Genomic DNA, 14,205 nt, shown 5'->3' on the forward strand with positions numbered 1-14,205 from the left:
ATAGAGGTGTGAAGGATGATGAGAGGCATAGATAGAGTGAATAGCCAGATACTTGTTCCCAGGACGGAAATGACTTTTGCGAGGGGGCATAATTTTAAGGTAATTAGAGGAAGGTATAGGGGAATGTCAGAGGTGGGGTCTTCACACAGAGAGTGGTGGGCGTGGGGAATGCATTACCTGAGAGGGTAGTGGAGTCAGCTACATTAGGGACATTCAAGCGACTCTTGGATAGGCACATGGATGATAGTAAATGTAGGGTAGTTTGATCTTAGAGTCGAAAAATAGGTTGACACCTGTAGAAGTTCAGTTGTCCCATCTAGAGAGAAATGATAAAAAAATATTGACAAATAGGTTGGGCTGTTCTCTGCTCTATATACTGTTTGTAAAAATTATGTAATTGCTTACCTGGCAGCTGGGTGGTTTCAGCATATCACCTTATATTTTCATAGAATCCCTACAGTGTGGAAACAGACCATTTGGCCCAACAAGTCCATACTGCCCCTCTGAAGAACATCCCACCCAGACCCATTGCCCTAATTTCCCATGTCTAACCCAAACATCCTTGGGCACTGCGGGCAATTTATCACAGCTAATCCACCTAGTCTACAAATCTTTGGACCATGGGAGGAAACCCATGCAGAAATAGGGAGAATATTCAAACTCCACACAATCACCCAAGGCTAGAATCGAACCCAGGTCCCTACTGCTGTGAGGTAGCAGTGCTCACCACTGAGCCACCGTGCCACCCATGCTGCTGTATGTCATGTATATAAAGTCATCCATGTCAAATGTTCACTTGGACTACACTGAGATTTTCCGAGATAATGGGAATTGCAGATGCTGGAGAATCCGAGATAACAAAGTATGGAGCTGGGTGAACACAATGGGCCAAGCAGCACCTTAGGAGCACAAAAGCTGATGTTTCGTGCCTAGACCCTTCAGCAGAAAGCTTTTGTGCTCCTAAGATGCTCCTCGGCCTGCTGTGTTCATCCAGCTCCACACTTTGTTAACGGAAATTTTCCAATGCATTACTGAAACAGTATCTACAAAAATGGGGTGTAGAAGATCAGTTGTCCCATCTAGAGAGACATGATAAAAAATATTATTGGCATCTAGCTTTATAAGTATTCTACAAGTGGAGGGCATTGCATAACTTCCATCAACTGTAGACAAGGGATCAATTTATCTGGCAATTGCTTTATTGACTTGTGGGAGATTGACAGAACTTTGTATTGATCCATTAGTTTTGGGAATGTGTCAATCTCTGAGCACCATTCTGTAGGTTCAGACACTAGGGAAGTAACCCCATTTAAAGTTTTTGTGAAGATAAATAACTCCATATTTGCCATGTCATCCAACTATTTCTTCACATCTAGCAAAATCCCTCATCCATTAACAGATGGAAGAGACAAACTGGTTTGGCATCACCTTCAAAGTAGCTTTATCAGGGGTTTCAAGTTCTCCCAAACTTGTGACCAATTTGGGATATAGGTGTTCAAAGACAATGTTTAAGCATTCTGGTACCCTTGGGAGGAAGCTAAGAGTAAAGCATATCTTCTGAATCAAGATGGAAGACTGCTGGATATTGAAGATTGAGATAACCAAGTGTTGAGCTGGATGAACACTGCAGGCCAAGCAGCGTCTTAGGAGTAAAAAAGCTGACGTTTTGGGCCTAGACCCATTTCTGATGAAAGGTCTAGGCCCGAAACGTCAGCTTTTGTGCTCCTAAGACGCTGCTTGGCCTGCTGTGTTCATCCAGCTCCACACTTTGTTATCTCGGATTCTCCAGCGTCTGCAGTTTGTCTTGGATACTGAATATTCATGCTTTTTCCACATACATGCAATCTTTGAATATCAGGATGATGTGAAACATCACTTCAACCATAATTATAATACTCTCAGCTACAGAAAGCATTAAATCAGGTGGTTATATGCTCACCGTAATCCATCATGGGTTAACATCTGAAATAACTGTGACACAGGCAACTAACCTCTTTCCCAGTTTTTACACTCAGAATACCTGAAGCTTATTTAAGAAGAAGTTGTTTAACTTCCTTGTTAAGTTTGCTGTTGAGTAAACCTAAGTCATTTCTAGCACTGCTAAATGATGGCCAGTAGTCTCAACTTCTGCTTCCCAACTAAGGGATTGAATGTGCTTTAAAAGGTCGAACGGTCGGCCTGTTATTGTGAGTGCTGAATTTGGATTTATCCTCTTGGCTGTTTATTCCTCCTGTTCTGAGGAAGGGTGACCAGATTCAAAACATTAGCTCTGTTTTTACTCCTTCACAGATACTGCCAGACCTGCTGAGCTTTTCTAGCAACTTCTGTATCTGTTGTTGTTTTACTGCTCTCAGTACTTTTTCATTTCCCTGAAATTCTGTTACTCCATTACTGACTGTAAAAAGCTTTTGCAATTTTATAGTTGTCTTTGGTTTCTCTGCAAGAGTATTTTGTTTTTGGAGACTTATATACTTAAAGAAAAAAAGTCTTTAATGAATGAGTAAATTCAGTTCAGTTTAAGGTAAACAGATGAATTGTGGTGGCTGAGTGAATTGGTTTAATATATTTTCCATTCTTCTTGATGTGTGATTAATCACTTTTTAATTTGTAAAGAAATGCAATCAGCACTCACCATTGCCCAGTTTGTCATTACTTAAAAAAAAGTTAATGGGAATAAACATTTTATCGAATCAATTGTTTCCAAAATGTATATTATGCATATTTTGTAGGATGGAAAGAAAAAGTTTGATAAAGAAAGTGAGAAATACTATTCTATATTGGAGAAGCATTTGAATCTGTCATCAAGGAAAAAAGAAGCACATTTACAAGAGGTAAGAACATTCTTACCTTATAAAACTGTTGTAAGGGATATTTATTACAGTTTTGAATGCAAATATTTATTAAGAAATTCCTTAACTGATATCAGATTGGCTTCTACTAGTCCCAAAAATGACCACATTCACACATCCAATTTGTATATTTTAGCACAAATTATAACCTGGCAAATCACAATATCCTAAAGAAAATTTGGGCCCCAGTTTGAATGTCATGTAAGTGATGAGTTTTGGATGATTTAAAATCATGATATTTGTTTCTGTTATTTTAAAGGATATACTGATTTGATTCTTGACTGATTCTGTCCTAACTGGGTCTGAATCCAAAACCCATATTCAAGTTTAAAGGTTAGAGAGTGAGCATCAGCTTAGAATTCTGCACTGGTACTATTTAGAAATAGTCGAACTTTGCTGAGAGATTGGAAGGGAAACCTTCCATTTCTTTTGTGCAGGTTTTGGACTTCCATATGGATCAGCAAAATCTTCCTGCCCCAAAATTGTAGCAGGTGGAAGTAAAAGGAGGTTGGCAGCAGCATACGCTCTAGCCTGTCTCCTTTATTGTCTCAGCAGCACGGTGGCTCAGTGGTTAGCACTGCAGCCTCACAGCGCCAGGGACCCGCGTTCAGTTCCACCCTTGGGTAACTGTCTGTGTGGAGTTTGCGTGTTCTCCCCCTGTCTGTGTGGGTTTCCTTCGGGTGCTCCGGTTTCCTCCCACTGTCCAAAAATGTGCAGACTAGGTAGATTGGCCATGCTAAATTACCCACAGTGGTCAGGGATGTGTAGGTGGGCTGTAGGGGAATGGATCTGGGTGGGAGGCACCAAGGGTCGGCATGGACCTCTTGGGCTGAAGGGCCTGTTCCCACACTGTAGGGATTCCATGTCTCAGACCTTCCTTTCAGAAATCAGGCCATCTGTCCCTATACCCTCGAATATAAATGTGGTGATTGGGACCCTCCTTAAATGAGATGAGTTGAGCAAACTAACAGCTATTGTTTAAATCCAAGTAATTTGATTTACAAAAGTGAATCTGGAACGTTACTGTGTATGCCAACATGCAATGTAATTAAATCTTTGAAGTTTTAAATCAAATCAGACTGACATTCCAAACAAGATGCAAATTCCTTTTATCACAGGCTGATACACAAATTGACAAGGAGCGGCAGAATTTTTATGAAGCTTCATTGGAATACGTGTTCAAAGTTCAAGAAGTTCAGGAAAAAAAGAAATTTGAGTTTGTTGAACCCGTAAGTAATAGAATTGTAGAATAGTTACAGCCCAGAAGGTTATCATTAATTATATCATGTCCATACCGGCCCTCCAAAGGGATCATTCACGTCATGATACTCGCTGCTAATTCCCAATATTTCTGTGACTTTTTTTCCTTTTTAGATAATTATCTAATTCAGTTTTTGAAGCTTCAAATGATCCTGAACCCGCATAATCCCAGACAGTACATTCCAGACCCTAATGATTTTTTCTCATGTTATCACTGCTTCTTTATCTGATTACATTGCTGATAATTGCACTCTAGAGTCACACAGCATATAAACAGCCCCTTTGTCCCACAGTGTCGATGACAACCAATAAACCACAAACCACTCTAATCTCATTTGCTCACACTTTGTCCGTAGCATACTATGTCCTTGTATCGTAAATGCGCATTGAGATGCTTCTTAAATGTTACAACAGCCTGCCTCCCCCCTCCTCTCAGGCAGCATGTTCCATATTTCTACCAATCTCTGGGTAAAAAATAAATTTTCTCGAATCCCCTCTAAACCACCTAATCTACACTTTAAACTTACGCCCTCTGGTCTAAGTGATGCCTACCAGGGGATAAAGATTCTCCTAATGCACTGTCTGTGCTTCTCATAATGTTGTGAATCTCAATCAGATTGCCCCTCAGCCTTCTCTGCAAATCCAGCCTGTCCAATCTCTCTTTATGACTGTGACTTTCCAATCCAGGCAACAACCTGGTGAATCTCCTCTGCGTTCTCCCCAGTACAATCATGTCCTTCTGAATGCAGCAGACATTTAGGGGAGCCTGGGTTTGTTTATTCCACCTTTGACGCAGTATACCTTGTTTGTGCTTCATCAAGGACCTTCCCTCCATCATAAGGTTAGAAGTGGAGATGTTCACAGCATAATGTTCAACACCATTTGTGACTGCTTAGATACTGAAGCAATCCATGTCCAAATGCAACAAGATCTGGAGACTATTTGGGCTTGGCCTGACAAATGGCAAGTAACATTTGGCAGACAAATGCCATGCATTGACCATCTCCAAGGATAATTTAACCACTACCCCTTAACATTCAATGATGTTACCTTCACTGAAACCCTACTATCAACATTGTTGGAGTTATCATTCACCAGAAACTCAACTGGACTTGCCATATAGATACAGTAGCTATAACAGCAAGTCAGAGGCTAGGAATGTTATAGTGAGTAGCTCAGCTTAAAAGCTTGTTCACCATCTGCAAGGTAAAAGTTAAGAGCGTGGTGGAACACTGCCCACTTGCCTGGATGACTGCAAGTCCAGGACAGGGAAGCCCACTCAATTGGCACCACATCCACAAGCATCCACTTCCTCCATCACAGGGGCTGCTCAGTGGCAGCAGTGCATACTGTTGACAAGATGCATTGCAGGAAATTGCCAAAGATTCTTAGACAATACTTTCAAAACCCACAAATGTACCATCTAGAAACATAGGGACAGCAAACTTACAGGAACACCATAATCTGAAAGTTCCCCTCCAAGCTGCTCATCATCCTGACTTAGAAATATATTGCCATTACTTTAGTGTTGTTCGGACAGAAAGCTGGAATTCCCTCCCTGATGGCATTGTGAATCTACCTAGAGCACATGGACTGCAGCAGTTCAAGAAGGCAGGTCATTACCACCTTCTCAAGGGTGAAAAAAGGACAGGCAGTGGATTTCCAAAGCCCATTTTCATGACTGAATTAAGGAAATTCTATCCCCTGTATTTTTCCCCTATGACTCCTCATTCTCTGTGACCATGGCCGCTCTTACCTCCAAAGCACCCTGTAGCAATCTTTCCACTCCCACAGCCTCTCATAATCAATATGCTAAACAATCAAATGGTCCCTGTGCAAACATAGTGTGAGCACATGCCACTTGTGTTCTCATCCTTTGCTCTTCCGCATCCATGCCAACTCACGTAGTATCCACATTGACATATCTCTGGAGGTGTACTGGCAGAAAATGAGGTTGTATGTATATAGATGATGTTACTATTGAGAGATACACATTCTTACTGATACAGTAACAATAAGATGAAATTCCTTCATCTGATCCCATACAAAAACAAACATTTAAATAGGCACTTGGAGCTGTCAATCAGAATGTTCACTACGCAGATACCACCATGTGAAAATTATTTGTATAATGGCTGTTGTCAAGAGGAACACTAAAATCCAAACACTTCTCTTTTAGCTCAACATTTATCTTTGGACAGTTCCTTAACAGCTTTGGTAGTTCTGTCATCATCCCAGTCATCAGCAAAGTAATAGAAGCAGTCATCCACAGTATGATTAAGTGGGTCTTACTCAACAATAACTTGCTCACTGCTTCTCAATTTGGTTTTCACCGGAGCCACCCATTTCCTGACTTCATTACAACTTGAGGAAAGCTAAATGGATCTTGAGCGATAGAGTATCTGAGCACAAATCACAAGACTGCCAATGGATCAATTGAAAGTATACTTACAGTCACACCTGTAATATTGCAACCAATTCTACTAATTGCACCATAACTCTGAAATTATAGCATTTGTGACTAAACTGACATCGTACTTAAGATAACTGAACTATGAGGAGGGATTAAAGAGGCATGGATCATTTACTGTGGATAAATTAAGATCAAGGGAGTTTTCTTGAGATTTAAAGGAACATAAACATTGTTTGACATTGCTACCCTTCCCATAACTGGAAGATATGGGTTCAGACTGAAAAGCAGTAATTGAGACAGTCAGATGTAACAACTACATAACAAGGTTGGCAAATGTTTTAAATGGAAAAGACTGAGAATTCTCTGAGTCCATGCCAATATTGATTCCTCAAATAACATTACCAAAACAGTACTTCCTTACTTATTTCATTGCTGTTGGTAGGACCTAGCTGTGTGCAGATTGGCTGCTGGATTTCCTTATCTTAAACCAATGATTACACTTCATTGGCTGTGAAGATTCTTAACATATCCTAAGGTCATGAGTGGTATGAGGTGAAATTTGGTGCTTTCAGTATGGACACAATGGACTTTACAAATGAAACATAATAATTCTAAAATAATATTTTCCTTTATGACTGAATAGCTTGATTTCAATTGCACAGATTATATAATATCCCACCACTTTTTAAATTAGTTTCATTGTATGTGATTTAAGTGGAATAACTCTCAACATCTATTTGTTGTTGAATTTTAACTCATCCATAATGTGCTATATTTAAGCAGTATTTTTTTAAAAAGTAGCATTTGAAATAATTGACTTACATTGATAAATTGGGTACTCTGCTTAATTTCCTATGAAAGTGTGAGAATAATTATCTATTAATCCTTATAGTGGCATCTATCATTCTTTCTGACCCACGTTTAATGACAAGATAGGATAAATGTCACTTCAGATATAAATCTTCTGCAGGAGTGCGAAAGGAGAGTTGGGAATATCTTGTGTGTTACTGTTTCCAAAGAGCACTATCATTTTATTACACACCATCAGTTCTGAAGAAGGGTCACTGGACCCGAAACGTTAACTCTGTTCTTTCCTTCACAGATGCTGCCAGACCTGCTGAGCTTTTCCAGCAACTTTGTTTTTGTCACTGATTTACAGCATCTGCAATTCTTTTGGTTTTTATCCATCATTTTATTAATTGTTTCTTCTGTGAAAATCTGCTTATTTTTCCACAGTTGTTGGCATTTCTTCAAGGGTTATTCACATTCTACCATGAAGGCTATGAGCTCGCACAGGAATTTGCACCATACAAACAGCAGCTACAATACAATCTGCAAAATGTAAGATATCCTCTATTATAAAACCACAGTGAAATGTTTAGATCAGTAGTGCAGGGTTCTATGATGATTTAAAAGGTTATAAGTTACGAAAGAATGATTTGTGATGCCAAGCTTGGTTTTAAAGTCTGAAGTTTTGAACAGGAAGAATAACTTAGAAGCCAAGAAACTCGGGAGTTTTTAGCACCTGAAAAAGGACGAAAAATATCTAACAAAATATGTGTTGGCTAAATTTTTGGCTAGGTATTGGTATTTTTACAAATGATCTCTGCTGGCACCACCTCTACCAGTGTGTGGGATGAAGTAAAGTTTTTTTTTAATGGTCGTGTCCAGCTACCATTTCTCCTTTTTCTTCGCTTTGTCTTAGGCCTATCTAGTGCTTAGTGATAGACAATAAGCTACAATGAAATATTGAAAAGGATAACATCAAGACTTATTGTGCAAAAGCAATGAATGAGCTACAGTTGGTCAGCCATAATTATGAAGAACTTAGCAGGTCAGTACAGATGCATCTGCTACCTTCAAAAAGCTGGACTGTGTGACATGAGTAGAATGGAAGGAGCTAATGTAACAAGAACATTTAACTCCTTCAGAATCACAATGTTGGACGATAATGAGGATGCAGAAAGAAATAAGAATGTGAAGATTTTTGCAATTGCAACTCAGGAGGAACAAGAGAGGAATGTTTACTGAAGTGTTAAACATGATAGAAAAAGTTAAGAAAGTTTGTGACGGAGAAGGAAACATTTTAGGTTAAATCATGATTTGCTAGTTATTAAATGAATTAAATTAAAATTTAATTGAAGAGCATATTTAGTCTTGTACCCATCACCTAAGTAAATATTCCCAAAGAAGTAGTCTTCAAAGTGCCTTTACTAACATTTACTCCCAGGAAGTGCTCCCCCTGGTGGGTACAGCAACTGCAGATGGTCTTGGCTGATGACCTCGAGCATGTCTTCGCTTGAAGCTTCACTTCAAACTGTGCCATGCTGCTATGGGAAATTTATGACTGCAAAATTTTGTTTTTTTTTTAGTTGCTCTGATAAAGTGTCTTTTGGATTTGAAACAATAGCTTACTCTCTTTCCACAGATCCTGCCTGACTTGCTGTGATTTCCAGCATTTTTTGTTTTCAGTACTTCGACTGAAATGTTTTGGCTTAATTTTTCTCATAAATTTAGTGTATAATTTGTCTGGCATTTCAGAACCTTACCATCACACTGTCCAGGGCTTGTCAATTATAGTCTAAACGCTAAGATGCTCTTTTTGCTGAGTTTATGGAAGAACAGCGGATACTTACGTTTAACTGCACGTGTGCACTTCCAGAAGTTGATGGTAGTTTGCAGATCAAGGCAGAACTGTTAGACCCACTGTTATTAAATAATTCTGTCATGCGTTTGACTGCTGAGCAATAAAATATATTATTATGCTTTTATTTCATTCAAGACCAGAAATAATTTTGAAAGTACAAGGCAGGAAGTGGAAAGACTGATGCAGAGAATGAAGTCAGCCCCTCAGGATTACAAGCCACCTGGTCAATGGACAATGGAGGGATATCTGTATGTGCAGGAAAAACGTAAGTGCGCAGAAAGTGGTTTTTTTAGTTGTTTTCTTCCCAATTACTTTTTAAAAATAAATTTGTCAAGTTTCTGCAGCCACAAGAGGAGGCAATGGCTTCTTGATATTATTGCTGGACTGTTAATCCAGAGGCCTAGGTAACATTCTGGGGGCCCAGGTTCAAATCCTGCCAATGCAGATGGTGGAATTTGAATTCAATAAAATATCTGGAATTAAGAATCCAATGACGACCATGAATTGATTGTCGGATAAACCCGACTGGTTCACTAATGTCCTTTAGAGAAGGAAACTGCCATCCTTTACGTGGCCTGGCCTACATGTGACTCCAAACCTGCAGTAATGTGGTTGACTCTGAACTGCCCTCTGGGCAGTTGGGGATAGGCAGTAAATGCTGCCTGGCCAGCGACACCCTCATCCCATGAATGAATAAAAAAAGGCCTAAAACACTTCAATTGCGTTCCTTTATGTTATCAAATATATATTAGCCTTGTAACTATTGGTGTTCTGACGACACGCTACTTGTCACCTTTAAATTATTAATTACATTGCAGCCTGGATTTTTTAAAATTCATGTCTTTTCACTCTGCTGGTTAACAGATTCTGAATTAAATCCACTCTCACCCTGGTTCTACCTGATTGTGGTTGTGATCGCAGTGGTAGTGGAATGGGGAAGCTCGGTGCCTGTATGTCTAAACACTGACTCTCTCACAATTCAACACAAATTGTCAACCTTATTCAGAATGCCCATGAGGTCAATTAGCATATGAGGAAAAATATTCATTAAAAATCTACACTAGTGAGTTATCTGTAATTTCCTGGGTTGGCATTTGAACAATTTGGATGATTTATAAAGATCTGTTTAATAGTTGTGTCTTGTATATCCGATCTACGAATACTTTATGCTGCACAAGTGTTTCAAAGGATGAAACATATTAAAACCCCTCAACATTGAAATTTCTCGCAATGCTAGTACCAAAGCTGATTAAAAATGCAAAGTAAAAATACAGTGCCTAGGATAATATTGACACATGGTCTGTTCCTCTCAAGGAAATTTGAGTATGAGGTAAAGATGCCTTGCTGCAGGTGTATAGGGCCTTGATGAGACCTCACCTAGAACAATGTGTACAGCTTTGGTTCCAATATCTAAGGGGGGGTATACTATACATGACGAGAGTGCAAATGTAGATTTACCAGCTTAATCCCTGGAATTGGTTTATGAGGAGATTCAGCCCATATTTTGTAGACCAGAGCTTCTCAAAGTCAGGGTTAGGATCACTGATAGGGTTACAAGCTGAAATTTAAGTTACATGTCCACTGAGTCAGGTAAATTTTTCACTGAGTGATGCCAACTATTGAAACTACTGAATGTCTTTTTCTTTTGTAAACTGCCAAATCTTTCCAATCAGCAGTGTTGTACATTTACCCACAATTTCAGTTGATTGATTGTATGCTGCCTTTGTGAGTGGGTGAAATTGGCTTGCAGTACAGCCATTTATAACTCAGTATTCTAGATATCATATCAATTGCAGCAGTGAAGACTTCAACTCACTTAATTTTACTTCTGGAATCGAAATAGAACAAAACTTCATTGTTCATTCCTTCATCGCCATAAGTTTTGTACATTTTGAATTCCAACTAGATGTGTTCTTAATCAATTGTGAATTGTTATTCCTATGATACAAGCAACTTCCAAATCAAATCCTAATTGTTTTTACCTTTGTTAAAATAAAAGCTCCCTTCGTTCAATTTGGCCTTCAAACAACAGCTACACTTAAAAATGATTTAATTTTATACTTTTACTGTCATTGCTCCACTATGTGCAAATTGTTCATCAATAGTTCACTTTTTTTTGTTTAGGACCCCTTGGATTTGCATGGATAAAGCACTACTGCACCTATGACAAAGCAACAAAAGCATTTTCAATGACATTATGTGAACCAAAGTCAGGGGGAAAATTGGTAAATTCAAAATGTTACCTGATATAAATGGTCAAAAATTGACTTTCTGTTTATTTTTTGAGCAATAGCTTTATTTTTCTCCTACTGCCATGTTTGCATTTTTTTAACCAGGCTTCCACATGCACACCACTAAAAGGACCCTCATGAAACTGGGACCTTTTTAGCTTTCTCTCATCAGTATTTCTAACCTATCTATATCACCTTTGTGAATGACTCCACAATTTTGCCCAATGTTCAGACTGCGTGGAAATAGCTTACTCCTCCTGTCTGTTGGTTTCTTCATATCTGCACCAAATCATCCAAAATCTTCCTGGATTATGCAATTGGCCTCCTCCCATGTCTCATTCTCAAGCAATCCTTTGAAACATTGTCTTAAAGTACAGCATTAAATTTAATATTTGTGCTGGCAATACTTCAATCTATTTCATTATTGCGTCTCCCAGCTTCTGAATTATCATATTCAACATTTGATTAACAGAAATGTTGCCAATTAAATATTTGGGAATCCAAAACCAATGTACTTGATCCACACCACAGAGTCCCTTCACTAGACACCAAATCAAACCTTCTCACTGGCCATTGTCTGAACTGTCAACCAGATTGTTTGCAACATGGCAGCTTTATTGACTCTGAATTGTGTTTCTAGTTCTATTTGTGCTCAATCACCACTAGAACCTATTTCTCTGCTCCCGACTCTTTCATCTCCTAAAATTTTCCTCTATGTCTTTATTACCTATAGGCCTGATTATCCCAAAATCCTAATTCCTAACTAGCCTCACACTAACCCAAAGCCCTTCAAATTCACTGCCCTTTACCAATTCAAATTCTTGCACATCTCAAAATTTCATTGCTCCAGATTGTTGACCTTCCCTTCAGCTGTCAAGCCCCATAACTTTGGAATTCCCTCCATAAATCTACTCTCTACTTTAAGTCACTCCTTTAAAGCCAACTTCTTCAACCAAACATTTGGTTACTTGTCCAAATATATCTTTTTGCAGTTTATCATCAACTATTTTTTGCTAGCATGTTTATGAAATGCCTTTAGATATTTCACTGCATTAAAGATTCTATGTGATTAAAAGTTGTACTAAACTAGATATGGGAAGGAATTTTGAGCTGCCTTAATGCCCTCTTGGCACTAACAATATGTAGTTGGTATTATAAATGCATGCATTAATCTTTCAACAGCATTAGAATTGTAGCATTAGCCAGAACTTAGAAGGGTGATAATAATATAATCTTTTTCAAGGGTAATATTGATTTACTGAATTTAATCTGTACAGAATTGCTTTTCTGAAATTGTGCTTAATTCACCATGAAAATGTCTGATTTATTGTTTTGGAATTAAATAGAACGGCCTTGTAACAGCTTCAGAAATATTCAAACTGAAGTTTTGCATTCGAAGAAAGACGGACTCAATTGATAAGCGCTTCTGTTTTGATATTGAAGTCGTGGAAAGGTAAGATAAATTGTTACTAATTGGACTGATTCCTTAAGGTCAGTCAGTGTAAGTGGCAAATAGGAAAGAGGCCTTTCAGCTTGAGCAGCCCAGGTTGATATTCGTCCTGCATGAGCAGTTGTTCTTATTACATATTCTGCCCTGTTCCTAAATCCCTTCAATTAAACTTTCTTTTAAACATCTATCAAGGCTATTTTTAGATGTTGAAGTTGTGTGTCAGTTTCTACTGAGGTAGTATGGGCTGAGGTTAGAAAGAGGAAAGCAGACGTCAGCCTGTTGGGAGGTTTCTACAGGCCTCTGAAAAGTTCCAGAAACGTAGAGGAAAGGATAGCAAAGATGGCCCTGGATAGGAGCGAAAGTAACAGGGTACTTATTATGGGGTCTTTAACTTTCCAAATATTGACTGGAAACGCTATAGTTCGAGTACTTCAGATGGGTCAATTTTTTTCCAATGTGTACAGGAGGCCTTCCTGACACAGCATGTAGATAGGCCAACAAGAGGTGAGGCCATTTTGGATTTGATACTGGGCAATGAACCAGGCTAGGTGTTAGATTTGGAGGCAGGTGAGCACTTTGATGATGGTGACCACAATTCAGTTACACTTACTTTAGCGATGGAAATGGACAGGTATATACCACAGGGCAAGAGTTATAGCTGGGGGAAAGGCGATTATGAGGCGAGTAGGCAAAATTTAGGATGCACAGTATGGGAAAGGAAACTCCAGGGGCTGGGCATAATTGAAATGTAGAACTTGTTCAAGGAACAGCTACTGCGTGTCCTTGGTAAGTATTTACCTGTGAGGCAGGGAGATAGTGGTCGAGCAAGGGAACCGAGGTTTACTAAAGAAGTTGAATCTCTTGCCAAGAGGAAGAAGGAGGCTTATGTAAAGATGAGGCGTGAAGGTTCAGTTAGGGCGCTTGAGAGATACAAGTTATCCAGGAAGGACCCAAAGAGAGAGCTAAGAAAAGCCAGGAGGGAACGTGAGAAGTATTTGGCAGGTAGGATCAAGGGAAATCCTAAAGCTTTCTATAGGTATGTCAGGAATAAAAGAATGACTAGAGTAAAATTACGGCCAGCCAAGGACAGTAGTGGGAAGTTGTGCGTGGAGTCCGAAGAGATAGGAGAGATGCTAAATGAATATTTTTCGTCAGTATTCACACAGGAAAAAGACAGTGATGTCGAGGAGAATACTGAGATACAAACTATTAGCCTAGACGGGATTGAGGTTCATAAGGAGGAGGTGTTAGCAATTCTGGAAAGTGTGAAAATAGATAAGTCCCCTCAGCCGGATTGGATGTATCCTAGGATTCTCTGGGAAGCTAGGGAGGAGATTGCAGAGCCTTTGGCTTTG

General features: G+C 39.1%; 1 protein-coding gene across 1 annotated transcript in view; it reads left to right on the top strand.

Annotated features, from left to right (window-relative positions):
* Nucleotides 1-14,205, top strand: part of arhgap42a (Rho GTPase activating protein 42a) — a 356,591-nt gene that overhangs the window by 277,554 nt on the left and 64,832 nt on the right. The window contains exons 5-10 of the mRNA XM_048533512.2: nt 2,730-2,831; nt 3,968-4,078; nt 7,759-7,863; nt 9,305-9,434; nt 11,294-11,394; nt 12,747-12,853. Of these exons, the coding sequence (XP_048389469.1) occupies nt 2,730-2,831; nt 3,968-4,078; nt 7,759-7,863; nt 9,305-9,434; nt 11,294-11,394; nt 12,747-12,853 (656 nt within the window). The remainder of the gene's footprint in view (nt 1-2,729; nt 2,832-3,967; nt 4,079-7,758; nt 7,864-9,304; nt 9,435-11,293; nt 11,395-12,746; nt 12,854-14,205) is intronic.

Source organism: Stegostoma tigrinum, chromosome 6 (genome assembly GCF_030684315.1).
Source record: "Stegostoma tigrinum isolate sSteTig4 chromosome 6, sSteTig4.hap1, whole genome shotgun sequence".
NCBI classification, from domain to species: domain Eukaryota; kingdom Metazoa; phylum Chordata; class Chondrichthyes; order Orectolobiformes; family Stegostomatidae; genus Stegostoma; species Stegostoma tigrinum.